The sequence below is a fragment of the Phalaenopsis equestris genome, unplaced genomic scaffold (genome assembly GCF_001263595.1).
Source record: "Phalaenopsis equestris unplaced genomic scaffold, ASM126359v1 Scaffold001176, whole genome shotgun sequence".
NCBI lineage: Eukaryota > Viridiplantae > Streptophyta > Magnoliopsida > Asparagales > Orchidaceae > Phalaenopsis > Phalaenopsis equestris.
In genome coordinates, this window is record NW_018165615.1 from 12,291 (window position 1) to 33,591 (window position 21,301).

Sequence of the window (21,301 nt, forward strand, 5' to 3'; positions counted from 1 at the left end):
TCATAATTAATCAATCGAAAAAGTTGACCGACACATCTACCCTCCTCCCACATTCTCCTACTTCAACACTATCTACCATGGATGTCAAAGCTGAGTCCTTCCCTTTTCGGTCCAAGTACCATAACTCACTATGCCATATTCCATCCCTAAGTGTCTGGCCTGTCCCTTTTTCTTGGAAGATCACCTGTCCCTTTCTCTTGGAAGATCACCTGAAGATTATCAAAAGAAACAACACATTTTAGTTGGAGAATAATGATACTAATTGATGAAAAATTCACTGGAAAAGAACAAGCATGCAAAATATTGGACTAAGTCATATAATTGGTACCCCTAACTGTACCCTTATCAACTATACACCGTGTTGTACCATCCACAGTCTAGATACTCTCTAGTACAGCTAGGGGAGTATAGGGAGCAAAACTCTATGGCAGTATCTGTCATATGTCGAGATGCATTAGAATCTACTATCCATTCTGATGATTCTCTGGTGGAAATAGAGACAAAAACATGTGTATCACAAGTATCATTATCGGAGTGAGTATTGTTACCCCTTAATGATGATTGGTTGGAAGCATCCTTAGCCACATTTTCTGCTGCTTTCTGTTTCTTCTTCAATAACTCCAGACATTCACGATCCTCATTTGTGAAAATCACACCTGTCTCTCCCTCCCCCCCCTTCTACCATCAAATTGCCCGATAGCTCCTTTTTCCATCTTTTCGAGCAACACAACCATGGTTTCCTCTATCTACGTCTACATATCTCTCTCTCTCCTTAGATGGCTTAGGGCAGGTCTTGCTCAAATGCCCAATTTCACCATAGTTGTAGCACTTGCGAGCCTCTCCCATAGACACCTATCATACCTGAGCTCGAGGCAGCCAAAGCTGATCGCGCACTTGGAAGTCCACTCGGCTCAGAGTGTAGCTTCATGCGACTCTCCTTCTGTATCATTGCAACAATGACCTCATCCAGTAAAGAGATATTCGAGCTAGGAGGACTGACCTCCTTTGATCAAAGGCTTGGTTCAGATGGGCCAGAAATTGCATAATTTTCGTCTGTGTAAAGAACTCATTTTTTTTGGCACTCTAGGTCGCCACATCTCGACATCTGTGAGAAGTGATCAAGATCTGCCCATAGCCTCTCTAGTTCTATTGACGTATTTCCGAATTGATCTATCACTCCGTACCACTACTTCTATCTCATGCTGAATCGGGAATACCCTCATGTGGTTTTCAACCCCAGTATAGGTCTTCTTTAGCTTTACCTAGATGGCCCTCACCTTTCGAATGTCATCCACTGATAAGGAAATTGATGGAACCATCAAGTTGAGAAGTCAGGTGTAAAGGCATGTGTGGCCTTCCTCTCGTCCACCTCAACACTATCACCCTCTGACTCAATCTTGACACTCGTCAACTATCCTTTTAGTCTCTTCTTTACTAAAATAGCCTCAATCTGACGGGACCAACTCAGATACATGGTTGGTCCATTCAAATCCACAAGAGGGAGATCTAGCTTCACCTTTTTCGGAGTACGTGTTGAGGTGGTGGCTCCCGTCAAGACACTAGCTCCCTGTATGAGCCCTACCAAGACATTCAGAATTTCAGGATCTAGCTTTCTTAGAAGCTCCAATCCATTTCATCCCGCACAATTTTCATACATCCTCAAACATAATAATCCAAATCCAGATCACACACAAATTTGATCATTCGCCTCTGTAAATTGTGATCACTTCGTTGTTCTCTGGAAGTCACGATCACATTGCGGTTCTCGGGAAACAACGATCACGTCGTGGTTCTGTGAAAGCCATGATCCTTTCACTGCGATCCCATGGCGACTTCTTGAATTTGTGATCATATTATCGCCTCGTCACCACGATCCCATGGTCGGATCTCTGGAAGTCGCGATCCCATTAACGCCTCATCATCGCTTTGGAAGTCGCGATTCATGATCTCTAGAAGTCACGATCCTCTTACTACGAGATCAAAGTGCAAAAGCACCGTCGAAGTTGTTATTGCCTTGTCATTGCTCTGGAAGTTGCGATTTGATATCTCTACCTTAAGCTCCTCCTTTTTGACGCTGGGTAGATCGACCTTGAAGATGTGCATCTCCGACGACTCCTTCAGTCCAACAGATCCACCTTTGTGAGGTAGTCGAAATCACCGGATGAACTTACCTCTGCTGCGCACTATTCTATGCCAACAATCATTCTTCTCTTATTACTCTTTCTTCCTCTGCTAATTTTTCGGTACACCCAATTAAAATCATCCCCATGCAAAATGTGTATGATTGTGGGCTCAATTTTAAAAAATTATAAATTTATTAAATTAAATATTAATTACGTGGCTTAAACTAATTGGAGGTCGTACCTACGGCCTCTGTATGGAAAAAGAGCTCACTTTCTCGACCTTTATCTTGTTCACGCGACCTAGACGCCGACTAGATTTGGCTTTGATATGCAATAGAAAGAATTGTTCAAAAAATCTAATCTGATCATTCATAATTGGGCTTAAATAGGGTATTATAACATTTTACTAATAAACCCCTAAACCTCTTTAATATTCTCTTTCTACCAATAGGACCCAAGATAATGTCCAATTCTCAACATGTATCTACAATCTCTCGATTATTCTAAACATTGACTCTAAAGCTACTCTAATTAGAATGGCTAATATATTGATGGTCATCCTTGAAAGTATATGATGCTTTGTCTTGTTGCTCTTCCACATCCAATGACATCAAATTAATCTCTAATCCACCCTCTAAATATATATCATAATCTAATTTTATTGGCCTTTTTTTTTGCTTTTTCTGAACCAAATGTAGCGAAATCATACCATCCACTATTTTTTTTTTTTTTTGCTACTATAATTTTACAAGATTCATCAATATTGCTTGTACCATTCATTGTTGATGCCCCACCTTTGAAGGTGCCACAATGAATTTTAAATTTAGAAGTTCTTGATAACTCCTCAAATAGTTCACTGTCAAATTTAAAAGTTCTTTTATACGCCTCATATAGTTCATTTCATGAACTATATACAAGAGCCACATTTCTCATGCTTTCATATCCTACATAAATTATAGGATATGCAAATTTAGTCATCACAAATTTCATCTTTGGACCTTTAATAGTGTCAAAAGCCATGGGAAGATTACATTATTCCTAATACTTATTAATTTTTTTCTTTTTTCTTGGCATATTTATGATGAAGTCATTAGATGAAATTACACCGTCATCTAAAATCTTTTTTATGGTGCAAATCTGAGAGCGAAATAAGTTGGTGGTTGAGTATTTAGTGTCAGAAATGATTTAGTTGCTTAATTTAAAAGGCTCAATATATTACAAATTTTCTCAATCTTATCTATCTTTGTAAGACAATGCAGATATGCAACTTCTCCTTTTATTAGAAACAACGTTTCCTTCAATTGCAATGCTACAGTCAACAACATAGAGTGCCAACAAGTCAGACACTTTAATACAAGTTTTTTTATTAGTACTTACAATCATTGTACAGCATCAACAAATCTTGTTAACATTGTTTCGGTGACAATTATAAAAATAATTATATTTCATATCTTATTTGTAATATGCTCAATAATTTTGATCTCCTCATTCACCACTTGGTTTAAAATTTGGGCACAGCAACTTACATGGAATAGCTAGACGCTAAAAATTTTATTGACTCTGAAACCATCTTTTACTAACTTAATTGTCTTGTCATTATTAGTTGCATTGCCAACTAAAGTAGTAGAAATCTTATTTTCTACACCCCATTCATAAAGAGATTTGTAGAATGCATCAATTATTTCAAACACATTCTGTGAAGGTGTTAAATGGAAAAAAATTGAGAATTTCTTTCTATAATCTCTAACAAAAATCAACATAATGTGTTATCGCAGTCATATATGACATACTTTAGTTTTTTTTTTTTAATTTCCATATGTCTGTTATAAAGATGATTTTATTTAAGCTTTTAAAATATTTTTAATCTCTCTTTTTTTCTCATATACTATAATAACATTATTTCGTGTAGTGAATTTTGAATATTTTATATAATAAAGAGACATTAACTTCAAAACATTGTTGAAATCAAATCCCTTAACAACTGTAAATATTTTTACGTAGTTAATTTGCTATGTAAAACCATCTCCTTAACTTTATCATGATCAAATTTATATTTGGTTAATAGGTCTCAATTTTGAAGTGTTTGCTGCCTTACATTTTTATTGTAAAGACAGCTGAAAATATAGTATTTTTTTTTTAGAGAAATCCTAGTTATACAATTCTCTAAGTGCCTCCTAAATTGAGTAGACCGGTCTTTCCTAGAGCAAGTTTCTTTTTTTCAATGATAATATTCTCCCTTCTTTTGGTTATTTGTGATAAACTCTTTCCAAACATTTGATGTTTTTTTTTTATTTCTTCGTCTTATTTAACACAAGCATTGCCAGGTCCCGAGCCCCGGATGTGAAAGTTAGAGAGGGTTGTGTTTGGTAGTTGACAACTAGCATAAAATTTTTGTCAAAAATGTCATGACATGAATCTTTTAAATCATTGTGTAAATGCTAGGGCGTCCCCTAGAAGCGACTCGCTCCATGTCCTGGATATAGTAAATATTGTGTAAGGGTCGCTACACCAGTTTTCAAGAGCAGCGTTAAATAAGCAACGACTCCCACATTATGGACATATGCGAGCAAATAAGCTAATTCATAAAACTAATATTAATATAGGATCTTTAAATATTGTACCTTTACAAATAAATTAATAAAATTAGTTGATATTATGACTCATAAGTACATAAATATCTTATGTATTTAAAAACCAATTTGATTGGAGAAAAACTAACGAGATCGATAGCTTAGGTTTTAAATTTTGATATTCAAGTGTCACACTAGAAATAGTGTAGGTGTAATTATAAATAATAGTTTAAAAGATAATACTGTAAAAATTAATAGAATTGAAGATAGAATAATAACCTTAAAGATTATTGTTGATACTAAGATTTTTATTGTTACAAGTGCTTATGTTCCTCAAGTTGGTTTAGATATAAGTTTAAAAGAAAAATTTTGGAATGTCCTAGAGTATCTATTATAAATGAGACATCTTGAAGAGAGAATTTTTATTGGATGAGATTTACATGAACATGTTGATAGAGTAGTAGAAGTGTTTAAAAAAATTCACGATGGCTACGATTTTGGAGTGATTAATGAAGAAGGTATAACTATATTAAATTTCTGCTTTAGCTTATGATTTTGTTATGACTAATACTTCATTTAAGAAAAGAGATAAACATATTTTTACTTCTAAGAATGAATCTGATAAAATACAAATTAATTATTTTCTTATGAGAAAAAGAGCTCGTCGAGAATGTCAATATTATAAGGTCATTCTAAGTGAAAATTTAAGTACTCAACATCGATTATTAGTTCTGGATTTTAAGATGAAGAGTTGGAAGATAATAAATATAATGAAATATTGTTATAAAATTAGGTGGGGGCACCTAAAAAAACATAAAATTATTTTTATTAGTAAACTTCAAGATTTCAAGTTTTAAAATGTTCATAAAGAAATTAATTCTATGTGGGATAAAATAATAATAACTATTAAACAAATGAGAAAAGTTGTATTTGGAGAATCAGAAAGAAATGTTTTTTATAAATAAAACAAGTTAGTGGTGGAATAATAATGCACAAGAAAACATAAAATATAAAAAGTTTTGTTACAAAAATTTGTTTGTATGTAAAAGCTTAGAGAAGTAGGAAAAATATAATCTGGCCCTTAGGGTGCCTGAGAGAATAATTTGTGATGTTAATAATTTTGCTTTTAGCGATCTTTATAATAAATTAGATACTAAAGAGGGTGAAAAATATCTTTATAAACTAGCCAAATAAAGAGAAAATAAAAGTAAAGATTTAACTCAAGTGTATTAAAGATGAAAATAAAGAAAAGTAATTTTCTTAAAGGAATATGTTCATTATATCTATCCTTATTCAAGACCCACATGTTTCCCTCAAGAAATCAAAATTACCCATTGGTGTCAAGGCATGTCCAAAGAATTTTTAGCCTTATAGCAACAAAGTATCTGGAATTTATTTTCGCCTGGCACACCAAACCATTCTTGGCTGCATGTGGATTTACATGAGAAAATATAACGCAGTGGAACCATAGCTCTACACAAGGCATGTTGTGCAGCATAGTATTTTAAACAACAACACAACATTATATAAAAAAAAAAAAAATGACCTTCAGCCCTATGTCCAAACTCCTAACCATTTGAGTTCATCTCACTATTGTTGTCCATCATCTGTGGCCAGTTCTTTAATTAAACTTCTTTGATGCATTTTTTTCGTGGCAAACTCAATGCTTTTGTCTGCATCACTCAACCTTCTAGCTTCATTGATCCACAATACTCACATCATGTTTGTCGACTATGAGTAGCGATCTTTGGCATAAAGCAAGCCCCTTGATAATGGTAGTCAACATTATTTATTCACCTAATCGATTATGGATTCAGTCTGAGTTCTGCTGATTCCTCTTTTCTAATATACATGCATGATAACATCCGTCTCTATTTTTTAAGTTTATGTGGATGGCATAATGATCACTGCAATCAAAATTCAGCCATCTTTAACCTTCAGAGTCTTGGCAAAGCATTCAAAATAAAACACCATGGAGGCATCTTACATTTTTATGGCATCCAGCTATAGCCAACATCCCACGATTTGTTTCTCCTCTGAAGCACATATTTCACTGCCACTCTGAAAAATTGGGCATGCCACAGGGCAAACCAGTTCTCACTCTACCATCCAAATATGCCCAAAAATCAGTCCCAACGACCTCTCCCTGACCCTTAAAGTTTCTGTCTCCTAGCTCAATCACTCCAACAACCGCTCACCAACCCTATAACCATACACCAATGAGACCTTTAAAGATGCTGTATTTTTGCAAGATAACAACAATTGTTTCCTCTTCTCTTTGTACTACGTTGTGTTGCAGCTATAATTCTATAGTTTCTACCATTTCTATTTTGCCCTTTTTGTTGGTTATTGATTTTTTTTACATGGAGCTGTGGTTGATCAATTTTTCTTTGAGAATGTTAACTGTGTTATATTTCTTTTCGTCAGCTATAGCCTATGATGCACCAAAATTTTATTACAAGTAGAAATATAGTGTTGGACAATGACACGTGTGGCATACATCTGATACGTATTGATCACACCTATCACGTGTCTAATAATAATAATAATAAAATTTGGACCACGTGCTTTAAAAATTATATTTAAATTTTATAAATAAAAACAAAATGTATAATAAAGTATTATGTTTTGATGATTTATGTTGTACCAAATAACTAATATTTATTTTTTGTAGGCAACATTCTAAAAAATTATTGATGATTGTATTTTTTTTTATTTTTTGTTAAATTTTGATTACTTATTATTTTTTGTTTTACTTAATATCTTTCATAACTTTTTTACCTTTTCTTTGCCTATTTTTTTGATTTGTGTATAATATGACAATCATTTTAATTTATTTTTATTCTTAAATATCATTATTTTTTCATCTTTATACTGTTAGGATCTTTTTTTTATTTTATGTTTATTTACTTTATGCTTAAGTATATATTATTTTAAAATTATATATATATAAGCTATCTCGTTTAAGGATCGCAATGGCGTGTCAGCGTTGGTGTCGGCATCGGCGTCCTAGGTTTAATTCCTGACTCGACAACGACGTGGCGCTGTTTCCCGCACTCGACGACGACGAATCATCGTCTTCCCTCTCGCGCCAAACGACGACGAAAGGCTTCGGCGTGCGGTTTCATCGTCTCCTCCTTCGCGCCTTCCAGCTAGCCATCCAGTTTCTGCGGTTCTTTTCTGCGCGGGTCGAGCTGCGGTTTCTGCCGAGCTGCGACTTCGTGTTGTCTTCTGTCTTCTACGCATTCGGTCCCTGTGCAGCTCTTCAGGCTCGTTTTTTTGCCTCTGCCTGACTTGCAGTTTCTTTGCTCTGATGGAGCTTTCTTGTTCTTCTGTTGAACCTGGCAAAACCTTCTCCTTTGCCCACATGGTGGGTAATTTTCAGGAGGAGACGGCGGTTGTTTTCCCTTCAAGTTATAAGGAGCATCGTGATGGTATATGTGACTGTCCATTTATTAAGATACAAGCATAAAAAGTGAGAAGACAACTCTTTTTCTCCATGTCAGAAATTTCAATGCTGACTGACAAATTCAAATTTGCTCTTATTGAGAAATTTCAGTGGGGACTCACCTATGAAAATTATCATAAAAAGTTTTGATGATCTCAAATTAACAGGAAAGTGGAAAGTGGGGCTCATGGATGAGAGACATGTATTGATTCAGTTAACCGTGTCTGAGGACTACACTCGAATTTTCTTCAGAAAATATCTTAGCATCGCTGGTAAACCTATGAAGCTACTCAAGTGGTCTTTTGATTTCGACCCAAAACATGAAACTCTCACTGTACCGGTATGGTTTAGTTTACTTGGTCTCAAGCTGCATTTTTCTCACCATCAGGTTCTCTATTCTATTGGGGCCATCCTTGGGGATCCTTTGAAGCTAGATCTACCTACTTTCAACCTAACCAGACTCTCGGTGGCCAGAATACTTATGGAAATAGATATTACTTTACCTGATGTTACTGAAGTCTGACTGGGCACAACCTATAATGGTTATTGGCAACAAATCGTCATGGAGCACAGACCCTCATATTGTACCCACTGTAAGATGTTTGGTCATGTCCTTGATAAATGCCACAAGTTTCATCCAAATTTAAAATCTAAGGTTCAAGTGAATAAGGATGAGTCTAACCCCACTGCTCTGGACATTTTAGTTCCACTTGCGGAGGATACTACCAGATAGGAGGTGTTTGTTGCTCTGAGGAGCCCCCCATGACAATGTTGTTACTGTTACTACGAGTGATATGATGCTGACACCTTCAAACCCCATAGAAAACAATACTGATAGACTATTACCTACAAATGACAGTGTTCAGACAGTGTTCAGACTGATAGTGTTCAGACTGATAATCAGGAGAATCTCGTAGCTTCACTTCTTCAGAAAGTATCCGGTGTAGAGACAACTCATACATCACATTTAGTAGAACATATTATGGGTACTGCGGTTAGTATTCCTTCTGCTTCAGCTCTACCACCCCATCAGACTGATTCTTCGGATGAGGATTAACAGGTCTATTCTAGGAGGAAGAAGAAGAATGGAGACCGACTCCAGCCCAGGAACATATTGGATGATACATTGGTTACTGCTGCAATGACAATCATCTTACCAGCTTATTAGCTTGCTCCTTCCTTAGAACTAGAGGCAGAGACAAGACCAAATTGAGTCGCTCTCTAGCCACTTGATACTATGTATTTTGACCCTGTTAGGCTTTCAATATATATATATATATATATATATATATATATTTATATAGTTGAATCTGAGATTGTTCTTTGAATCACACCCTAGGAATAAAGCGTATGACAGAAGGAAGAGAGAAGGAAAAAGAGGAGTGAACTAAAGAGACGTAAATTGGGGGAGTTGTGTAACCTTTTATTCATGTAATGATCCCCTATTTGAAGACAAATGGGGTATAAGAGTTGAAGTTACATTTATGCTCCTATTTAATTAGGGTCTATATAGGTTATTCTAAATATTATACTCCTTTGGTGGTAGGGCCTTGTTGTTCTTCGGCTCGATCAACTGGGCCGACTTGGTGAAGCGATCAATACTGTCGGTCGGTCGGATGGATATGGACCATTGGCCGGTTGATTCTTCAAGCAGGTCCGATTGGCTGAATTTTTTATAATAGTCGGTAGGAATGATTCAGTCGGTTGACACCAACCAACCGGACATATTGATCTGATTGTCAACCCTCAAATCTTGTCGAGGGAGTTCTTGCGAGCTGAGTAAAGCTAGGTCATCGGGCAGAGAGCGAGTCACTGTAACCTGATGAGTAGTTTGCCCTTTAGGTGAGGAGATCCCACTGGGGTGGTTGGAGCTTGTGATAACATGATGTCTTGAGAGAACCCTCGATTGTCTCTGGCTTTAGGATGAGTCGATTGGGCGTGTATTGCCGAAACGTTGCAGAAGATCTCGTGCTAACATAAGCCGGTGAGTCTTCTGGGCTGACGGGTCATTTTTCGGTGAGCCTACCTTTGCTACGTCATTCCTTTTTAGGTCAGCAGATTATTTTGAGATTCAAGCTGACTCATTTTCTATGTATGTGTATATACATATATATATATATATAAAAATAAGCACCCAGCCCACACGGCACAACACACACAAAAAAGAAAAAACCTAAAAATTTAGTTCTTCTTCTGCCTCTAGTTCTCGGATGGGAACCAGCTGATAAATTGGTGAGGTGCATACCATTGCCCGAAGTAACCAAAATATTATCCATTAGATTCTTTAGCTCAAGTAGATTTCCATTCTTCTTCTTCCTCCTGAAAGTGTAGACCTGTTATTTCTCATATGAAGATTGTTGCTCATTCGGATGAGGTGGTAGTGTTGTAGTAGAAGGATTGCCAACAGTTGTACCCACAATAGGTTCTAGTGTATGTGAGGTATTATGAGTTATCGTGAGGTATGAGTTATCACCTCTACCCCAGTCCGTGTAGGTAGGGATCCTTCAGTGTTGTTTTCAATAGGGTTTTAAAGTGTAGGTTGCTCAGAGCTATCCAGCTTCATATCATTCGCAGATACAGTATTTTCAGGAGGGGTCCACAGGGGCAATTAAGTTAGACACCAATCCTGTCATGTGGTAGTTTTCTCTCCAAGTGGAACAGATATATCCAGGGGGTTAGATCCATTTTTATTCACTTGATCTTTAGATTTCAAATTAGGATGGAGCTTATGTCATTTATCAAAGGGTATGCTCAAACATCTTACAATGAGAATAATAAGGAGCTCTATGCTCCATGACGATTTGTTGTCAATATCCATTGTGAGTTGTGCCCAACCAGACTTCAGTAACGTTAGGTAAAGTAATATCTCTTTCCACAAGTATTCTGATAACAGAAGGTCTGGTAACAGAATGTCGGGTTAGGTTGAAAGTGGGTAGATCTAGCTTCATAGGGTCCCCATGTATGGCCCCAATAGAGTAAAGAATCTGATGATGAAAAAAGTGCAGCTTGAGACCAGGTAGAATAAACCATACCGGTACAGTAGGAGATTCATGATTTGGGTCAAAATTAGGAGACCACTTGAGTAACTTCATTGATTTTCTTACAATGTTAAGATATTTTTTTAGAGAAAATCAGAGTGTAGTATTCAGTCACTGTTAATTGAATCAACACATGTCTCCCCTCCATTTATAATGTTGTGTCAAAGTTGTGTCTGTGTCTTATATCTTCAAAAGTCAACTTGTTCAGTGTCAATTTCTTATCATATTCTTACTAGTGCATCCATTGCCTAGCTGTTTGAAGTCATTTATGTTATTCGACCCAGAATTCAGGTATTATGGTGCCTTCTGTGATGTTTGCTTCTTTTAAGTCTTGTGCTGCGTAACTTTAATGTGCAACAATGTAAAAGTCCTCTTGTTTCCTTTTGATTTCACAGATAATTGGTCCAAGGCTAAAATTTGACGTCCATGCCAGAGTACTGTTGCCCCAAAGAAATTTTTTTGCTTTTCGTTTGAAAACTGACTCCTTTGGAACTGCTAGGAGGTATTTTGTATATGAGTTATTTTATTGATGAGAGCTAATTCGAGTTGAATGGACAGCATTTGATTTTACTTTTTTTTCACATGATCATGATTTCCTTTTTTCACATCATTTGTCTTTTCATGATTTCAAGCAAATCATGCTAAGAAAGCAAAGCTAGCAGACTGAGTTAATGTTCCTGACAATATTTGTAGTGATTTTTTTTTTCCTGGCATCAGAAGTATTGCTGATATGATTGATAAAAACATTTATAATTTTATTTTATTGATAGAAAGTTTGGCATATAACTAGGCATGACGTCTGCTACTGATTGATATTCAGGGAGGTTGTAAATACTTAATTTAAAGAAGGTCATATAAAGTCATAGGCCAGAATTGTACTTGTGTATTCTACTCTGACTGATAGAGAGGCCATGCCGCTTGAGCTAGTGCTTTTTGGCAATCAAAGCCTTTCTCATAATATTTCAGTGCCTTAAAAATTATTTTCCTTATTCCGACATGATAACTCATTGTCAGCAATTTTTCTACTTGAGCTACTCAATGACGTTATTTTGTAAAAATTGGTTCCTAAGCGAGCCATCATTGCACTTGAGATTTGTTTTTTTTTTCTTTTTTGATAACCATTGCGATGGATGGAACTACATTTGTCAGTTTGTTTTCATTTCTTCCCTTCCAGTTTTGCATTTTCACTATGTTTTACATGATTAGAATTTTGTGAAATTACATCATTAGTTTTCTTAGAGATTCCTTTGTTTTTGCTAAGATAATGATAAATTCAATCTGGGTTTCCATTTATCCTATTTAATTCCATATATTAATAATAGAGTTTTACATGCAGTGCCGTGCAAAGTATTTTCACTTCGTTCTCTTCAGTTTCTTCAGGTACACAATTATTTGCCTTTCTTGCATTTGATTTAGAGATTCTCAGTAATATATTGTTCTATACAACAGGAATTCTAAGTCTCAATCAGTCTGCAACTAGTTTCAAAGATTTTAGAGTTTATGCTGATGTTGGTGAGAGAGAGATCAAGGTACGTACCTTTGTCTTCTCCTTTTTATTTCTATAGTTTTCTATGAATGTGACCTTGTGATATATTAAAGAGATTTAACTAAAATGTACTTGATACTAGAGAAAGGTTTGATTACTATCTTCATTCTTACTCTAATCTGCTCGTTCATAATGAAATGTAGGTAAGGGTTGATGTTTCTGGTGCAAGGACACAAGAAATTTTTGATGATGTTTTCTCCAAGCTTGTTGATGCTGCACAACCAATTCCTGGTTTCAGGAGAGTTAAAGGAGGTGCATTTTCGTAGAAATTTAAGAGTTACTTGTTAGGCACGCCTTTATCTTGCGTAGTATAGGATATCAAGCTTTGTATTTTGTTTTCTCCAAATATGGAGCATTTTTCTCTTTAAACTGTTCTTAATGAAGCAAGAAAAATTATGTCTAGAATATAGTATACTATCCGGTTATATTTAATCTACATTCATGTCTATCAAATGAAAATAGAAAAATGAACCTTTAATTCATATGGATGGAAAACGTTATTATTTAGTATTTTTGTAACCTAATGAGAGCCATTGTTTTTTATCATTATCCTAAGTAAGCTACAATTAGTAGTTAAACACGCATTGTGGTTCAATGATTTTCAAAACTTCAGAGAAAAAAACTTTTTTTTTTTTGTACAATCGAAATTGTTAACTGCAATATCTATCTTTTTTATTTGTCCATCAAAACCTTGGCATTCATTACATATTATCAACTTTCAATTTGTTTGAATTTATTTTTGTTTGTTTGATTAATGCACCTATTGTGGTTAGAAACTGAATTTGTTACTTTTGGTTTTTCATGGTGGATGGCATCAACTTTTGCAGGGAAAACGCCAGAGGTAAGCAAAACTTCCTTTTTTCCCATATAGAGGTATATTTATTGATACTCCCTTTTTCTTGGTCTCCACAATTCGTCATGGCCAAACACATGCCCGCACTTTCAACATCTGTGCCAACCGGCTGCACTAGTCATCCTTCTTTCCCTGCCCTTTTTATAGTTTAATCCAAACCACATTTTATGATGCCTCCATGATGACTTATTACTTTACTCTCTCTCTCTCTCTCTCTCTCTCACACACACACACACACACACAAACATATTTATTGGTATCAGAGCCATGAGTGGCTAAATTTTTTCTGGAGTTTCTGTAAGTAATTTTAATATGGTAACCTAACTCTGTCAGGATATGTATATCATGCATAGTAAAGTCGGGTGTTGCTCTGTAAAATAATATCCTTAACTGACATGCAAGATTATACTGAGTTCGATCTTCTGGTTTGATTATCTTATTGCTCTAAGCTAAGCTTAATCCGATAGCCATCATCGTATGTGGGTGTTTTTTATGTCCGGGATGGACTCTTTGTTGCCTGGTTTTTGTTGACTCATTTCCTTTGGATTAAATCCTTAGTGGAACAATAATATTTTCATCTAGCTGTTGTTGGATTATCATATTAAACTTATTTAACGAAAAAGAGTTCTATATGTTTTATCGATTGTCTTTCATGAGCACATCTTCACGATACAATAGTACCATAATATCTCGAAACATACAAGATCTCTATATAAAAGTAATAATATTAAAAATGCAGAATTGCAGGAATATCCTGCAAATGAAAAAGATTTAAATAAATGAACTATTCCTAAAGTGGATAAAACTCTAATCTATAAAATTGAAATGTTTGATTTTAAAGGTAAATCATCAATTAAAACTGTTGAACTATTTTTAACAATAGACAAACAAGAAAAAATAATTTCTCAATTAAATCAAGGAGATTTAAATAATTACTTAGAAAATTATAAATATATTCATATAGACTTAGTTCAAGTAGCATTTAAACTTCTAACACTACGAGGATTAAACACTTCAATTTTAACTTGCTTAAAAGATGCAAGATGCCTGAATCGAGCACAATCGTTAATGAGAGTTATGAAAACCAGCCCGTGTCATGGACCAATTTTCTTTAACACTTCCCCAAAATATAAGTCTGTCACTTACAGACATAAATCTTTTTGAAACAGCTAAAATATAGATAAAATTACATGAGTATGAATTTTTACCTGGATCTAAAATCATTGCTATAATTTATAGAATTTATTCTAAGGTAATGAACACTTTATGTCCAAATATTAAAAATAACATGAAACTAATAGTAGATCTACAATCGTAGAAACAAATTTGTGGCTTCAATTATAACTATCAATAGGACTATAAAATTGGATGAAGTAAGGTTTCGTGAGTCATGACAGTTACAAACTGCTGTAAATCCCCAATCTATAATTAATCAGGATTTTGAACAAGTTAGTCAAGATATTGCCGGTGATGTTGTGATAAGATTTAATTTGAGAAGATCCATCATTCTTCCCCGGATGTTTTATCCCTCTTCAAATTTATCTCAAAATGATTTCGATGAAAATTCATTGATAAATTAACAAATAAATAGAATAAATATGTCAAGTAACAATCTATTACACTCAACTAGGATGGAAAATCTTTTTTCACAATCAGAAGCTAGTTTTAATTTTAATAATGACTGACTTAAAATAATTACCTAATAAGCAAATCATACAAACTTTAATCAATGATCATCCACAACCTAAATACGAATCATTCAAAAATTAGTATCATAGTTATACTACAGAAGATGATAAAAGAATTTTTTTTGAAATTTATTTTGAAGAAAATAAAAAAAGATTCTATGAAGGAAAAGAATTTCGTTCATTTTTAACATCGTTAATAATCAAATAACCAAAAACCTAGAACATGAATTAGACATGATAACAAAAAAATGGAAAATTAATTCTGGTGAAATATTGGAATCTATTTATTTTTCAACTGCTCCTACAGTATTAGATCTAGATAATATAAACTTAAATTTTGACCGAAATGCTTTTGGAAAAACTCTAGAAACTAATGTCGTCAAAGATTTTATTGGTATAATTAAATGTGTTCAAAGATTTTATTGATAATATAGGAATGTTGACTCAGGATTTTAAAGAATTAATTAAAATAATAAAATCTACTAAAACTATGATCTAAAATAAAGATGATCAATTAACTGATCAATCAAAAAATTATGATAACGATAAGATTAAAATTGAACACATTGAAGAATAATTTTAAGATAATAATTCAAAATTAGAATTATTTAAAATACATAAATTAAAAGGCAATAAAGCTTCATCTTCATATCAAACTAGGTAGACAGTTTGATACTATTAACCTCGACCTACTCTTGTAGACGTTCTATATCAAGAAGATAATAATAAATATTAAAATGATTATAATTTATCAAATATATTAAATGAGACATTGACTGCATGACTGATCGTCAAATACAAATCGTCTTACAACAAATGATGAATTATGCCTCTGCAGTCCAGAGTTATAATAATCGAGTCCATCAAATCGTAACCCAGTTAACATGTGGGTTCACTGATATTCTCAAAGGCTGGTGAGATACTTATTTAACTCAAGAACAAAGAGAAGAATTTTTAAGTACTACAATAATAAGAAATCCTAATCAAGAAAATATTGATGTTGTTTATAAATTAATTATCCATATTTTACAACATTTTGTTGGCATAGTATCTGATAATGGAGAACAAATTCGTTCTCCTTTACAAAAATCAAGATGTCTAAATTTAACATATTTTCATTAGTACAAAGATGTCTCTTTAATTAGAGTAATATTTCCACCAGATGCAAATATTACACACTATAAACAAAACTTTATTGAATGTTGACCTAATCTTTTTACCGATAAGGTAAAAAGACAATTACAAGGTACAACCATCAAACGTATTCCATATGAAAATCTGACATATGGACAACTAATAAAATACGTGTGTACAAGAAGACTTAGCCTTATGTACAGATCTCAAATTGAAATATCAAATTAAAAAGTAAATGTTGACAGAAGAAAATAATTAGACACTTTCTGTGAACTATTTACTTATGATATTCCTAAATTTCCAAAAGAAGTAAAATTTTTTCATAAAAAAAATATCATAAACAACATTCTGAAAAATATTATTCAGAGAAATGACCAAAGATTTCTCATAAGAAAAAGAGAGATAAAAATTAAATGCTACAAATGTGGCAAGACCGACCACTATGCAAATAAATGCATAGTTAAAAAGAAAATAAATGAGTTTAATATTGACGAAAATATTAAGCAATCTATTTTTAAAATCATATTAAATTCAACTCTTGAAAAAACAGAGATGTCTAATAATTCAGGCAAAATTGAGGACAATTCCTCTTATTCATGAGAATTTGATGAAAATAATTACACAAAATCTGAGTACAAATGTAATAATGAAAATTATTACAATTCAATAGTCAAAATGAACGGCTTATTCACTCTATCATCTTCAATGAAATAAGAGATAATTAAAATTGCATCTCAAATTAAGGATGAAAAGACTCGAAATAAAATGTTTAAAATAATTATCGAGTCAAAAGGAAAATCCTCCTCTTTAGTAAAATTCCTTTTTCAGAATATTCTATGAAAAAAGCTTTGGAACAAAGCTCTAATTTTAAATACTGAAAATAGACCTACTACAATTAATGAATTTGCACTCAAAACTTCAATTTTTAAATCATTAATCATAGTAGGTTTATTTTCAGTATTTAAAATTGGGTATGACGGTAAAATGAAATGAAAATGGATAAATTTAAAGTTTTATGAGGTAATGAATTGAATTTTCTTTTAATCATTCATATGTCGTATTAGCATAATAATTTAATGCATATTAAGATTATTATTACTCACTAAGTCAAACTTATTATTGCAACTAATGGTTCTTTAAAAAAAAACTGTTATATGTTGATATGTTTGGTATGAGAGATTTATTTTATAGGAGAACCATGGCTGCTAAGTATTTATGATGATAATTTTTTTGTATTTTTCTTTTCAGATAGTGATACACTATTCAATACTGGTTTGATATGTGATCTTTAGATTAAGTTATTAATTTTGGATGTTTTATTTTATTTTACTTTGAGAATTTTAGCAGCTCTTTTATATATTGGAATATTTTATAAATCTGTGGATAGTTATGTAAATGCCTTCACCTTCCGACTACAGACTTTGGTTAATTCTAAGCTATTAGGTCGAGTTGTGACATGTATGTTCTTCAATCGCTTTCTACCTTTGGATTTGTTGATCATAATGTTACATTTGATTGACACAAAGCCCATTGTTAGTTAGGTCTATAGAAAATTTTCCTCTTAGAAAACATTCACCCCATATCAAGAAGAGTCTCTTAAATGATGCAGCCTATGGTTGCTGAGAAGGATCTTTTGGTTAGGTTGGGCCGAGTTCCTCTTCCGACCATTTAGATCTGAGATCACGACGACTTGGGATGATGGAATCATGCAATCTTGATCAGGTTTGTTATCATTTCAAAGCCATTGACTCTAAGCTTAAGGTGACAAAATTTATAACCTAAAACTTATTTATGTTGCTACTATACTTTGTACATTCAATTTTTAATGATTAGCCTTAATCAAAAGTGCTCTCCTATTATCGAGAGGAGTAATTAACCATAGGGGCTTGCGCCAATTGGAAACCTTAAACCCTATATCTTGAAGTACTCGCAAAATGAGGGTGACATCTCTTGGTAGTGTCTTATCTACTATATCATCTATCTTCTAACAATTTGACCCGAAATACTAAACACAGCTCTCAAAGAGAGTCCGGGCTATGAATTTTCGTAGCCTACATTATGCTTGAAGTTAATAACGTAAATAAATAAATAAATAATTATATGGAGAGTATTCTTTTATATTAATTTATTTCTACATAAGTTGCAATTATAAAGTGAGATTTAGGAATGAAACACACCTATTGGCGACCCTATCAAAAATAGGACTTCTTAAATCTCTTGACGCTTACATTCATTTGGAAAAAAATGATTAAACTTTGAGTAAATGTACATGCAATATTTACTGAAATGGAATTAATAATTTTATTAATAGCTGCAGCTTCTGAATCTAAATTACTTTCCAGGTCAGCTATTGCAGCTGGTATCTTACCTTACAATGTTATTTTAAGTTCTTAAAAGTTAGAGTTTTATTTCTTGATTATTTAAATTATGAATTATGAATTTCTTTTTTTGGTTGATTGGATTAAATTTTTTTTTTCAGATATTGATTGGATTAATTTGAACATATTGGATTCTTATTTAGGACACTAAGCCGTGACAATTCCTTAGACATCCACCTAGCCTTCAACTCCACAAAAAGAAAATATAACTCGTGCTCTATCTGTATTTTTTGTCGAGTTAACATGAATACGAGAGATTAGTATTAGCTTGAAATAACAGTCAAAATTCATGTCCTTCACCAGACTATGACTATTATGAAACATTTACACTGCTTTTTCATATTTTTCTTAAACTTAACTATGCTTGCTTTTATTCTTTTTATTCCATTCATAATAGGTTCCTAAAGATGTTCTTATACAAATCATTGGACCTTCTAAAGTGAAGAAGGAGACAATCTTGCAGGTCATAAACACCACAGTTAACGAGTATGTTTCAAAGGTGATCCACCAACTCTCATCACGTCTAAATTCACTACCCAAATAAAAGGAAAATTTGGAAAAGTAACTCAGCTCTAAGATGTTACAATTCCTTGATTGTTTGTTGTTTCAATGAAAATCTCAAATTGAATTGAATTAATTGTGGTTGTCACTTGTTTGAACTTGGTAGAAAGAATTATGGTAAAATAGGTTTGTGTGCTTAGATAATTAATGGAAAAAATATAAAGGGTAAAGAAAGAATATTGATATGATTTTTATTGATCTCGTAGAACATATAACTAAGGACCTTGAAAATTGATTTGGAGCATATTAAGTAAAATAAGTCAGTCGAGGGTATATTGATGTTATTGTGATTGTAATGTGTGGAGCCTAATTGCATCAAGGTAGGAAAATTGAATCATGCATATACACTGGGCGACCTAACACTTCGTTGGGCGAGCTGAGTGTGGAGTCTACTTATATGCTAGCATTAAACAACAATGGAAGGGGGTGCCAAAAGTAGTGCCCCTGCAGCTCACAAGAGGCGCCCCTGCACCTCACAAGAGGCGCCCCTGCACCTGGGTAGCGGGCACCCCAATGCCCATTTCAAGAGCCTCCACGCCTGGGTCCAGAGGGGGCGGCGCCCCTCTTATGCCTCACAAGGGGCGCTCTTGCTCTTGGGCAGTGGGTGCCCCAACACCCATTTTGGGTGTCCTGCGCCCGAGTCCGGAAGGGTCATCATCCCTATGCCATAGGTGGGTGTCTAGGCGCCGGTCTTCCTTTAGCAAACCAAATACTCAGAATTCCAACGCCCAGTAGGGGCAGGACAGCTCCCAGATTTGTGACGTCAACCCGAGCGAGTGGAAAGACAATGCTTTGGAGCAGGGCTACATTGCCATTTGCGGTTTGTATGTATTTAGGGATTTAAGCCCTTGTTTCATGAAGGGTCGTACTCTTTCATAGTGTATTCTCAAAGATGCTTAATAGGAGCGAAGTTGCGTGGAGCAAGTTGATGGTAGATTTCGGCTAGTGCTTTCACTTGCAAGATTAAGAGAGGAACGAGCATGAATTGTTATAAGTTTCAGTGGTGTAGAGAGTGGATCTGAGTGGTGTAACTCTGTAATATTCTCTTTTTCATAGTTAAATTTTTAGTGTGGTGTGACTCCATGATTTTTTCTCGTTCTCAAGTTTTTTCACGTTAAGTTTTTGTGTGTTTTTTTCTGAATTTTTGTACTGTGCTTCTGTTCAATTTATTGATTTTGGATTTCTTGAACTGGTGTGTTTTCTCTGTGGTGTAATTTTGCTTATGAATCGATCAAATCCCAAGTTTCCATCATAACTGTAGGACAATCCAACACTTAAATGAACATCTTCTAAAATAAAGCCGCAGATAATCCAACACCTAAAAAGGGCGCATCTGTGCCTAGTTACACTCGTTTCAGTGTTGGTAGTAGAGTGTCTAGAAACTTGGCGCTTAGGACAGACGGTCCGACAGCAAAAACAGTTCAAGAACTTTAGGCATTTAAGTCATCGATGTTGAATTTGGAGTAGCTCTTGGCAATGCGCGACCGAGAATGAAACATAGAATGAGCGGTGCGTGCAGAAGAGCATTCGAAGTTTTGTGGGTAAATTTTTATAATTTCTCTTATGTTATTGTTGACCTCATTTTTTTGAGGTCTTAGTCTCCTACTCCCATAACCCATAATCTAGCCTTAGGAGTTCCTGGTTGACCATCTTAGCAGACTAGTAATGGAGCCCACCTCCCGTAGAACTTCAAGCCACTTCTTGACTCATTTTTGTGAAGAACTCGCATGAGTGGTTTCAAGCACTCAACTTTTAGTTGCAAGGGCTAAGGACCAACATGTAGAGGGCCCGAAATTGAGTTCCTATAGGATCAACAGCCTTAGGTGAACCCTTTGTGACTCGATTACTCACGAACGCTGCAATTCATGCACTCACTGAACCACACACGACTTTGACTTAAATCGACTCGCCCGTCGGCAAACTCGTCCGGACGATCCCGGATGACGAAACGGACCGCGCCGA

General features: G+C 34.4%; 1 protein-coding gene across 2 annotated transcripts in view; it reads left to right on the top strand.

Moving 5' to 3' along the window:
• LOC110033420 (trigger factor) overlaps positions 1 to 21,301 on the top strand; it is a 36,963-nt gene that overhangs the window by 8,377 nt on the left and 7,285 nt on the right. The window contains exons 2-7 of one of the 2 annotated variants that reach the window (XM_020737390.1): positions 11,575 to 11,681; positions 12,516 to 12,559; positions 12,629 to 12,708; positions 12,869 to 12,977; positions 13,553 to 13,566; positions 19,176 to 19,277. In XM_020737390.1, the coding sequence (XP_020593049.1) occupies positions 11,575 to 11,681; positions 12,516 to 12,559; positions 12,629 to 12,708; positions 12,869 to 12,977; positions 13,553 to 13,566; positions 19,176 to 19,277 (456 nt within the window). The remainder of the gene's footprint in view (positions 1 to 11,574; positions 11,682 to 12,515; positions 12,560 to 12,628; positions 12,709 to 12,868; positions 12,978 to 13,552; positions 13,567 to 19,175; positions 19,278 to 21,301) is intronic. The other variant, XM_020737392.1, reaches the window with a different exon arrangement.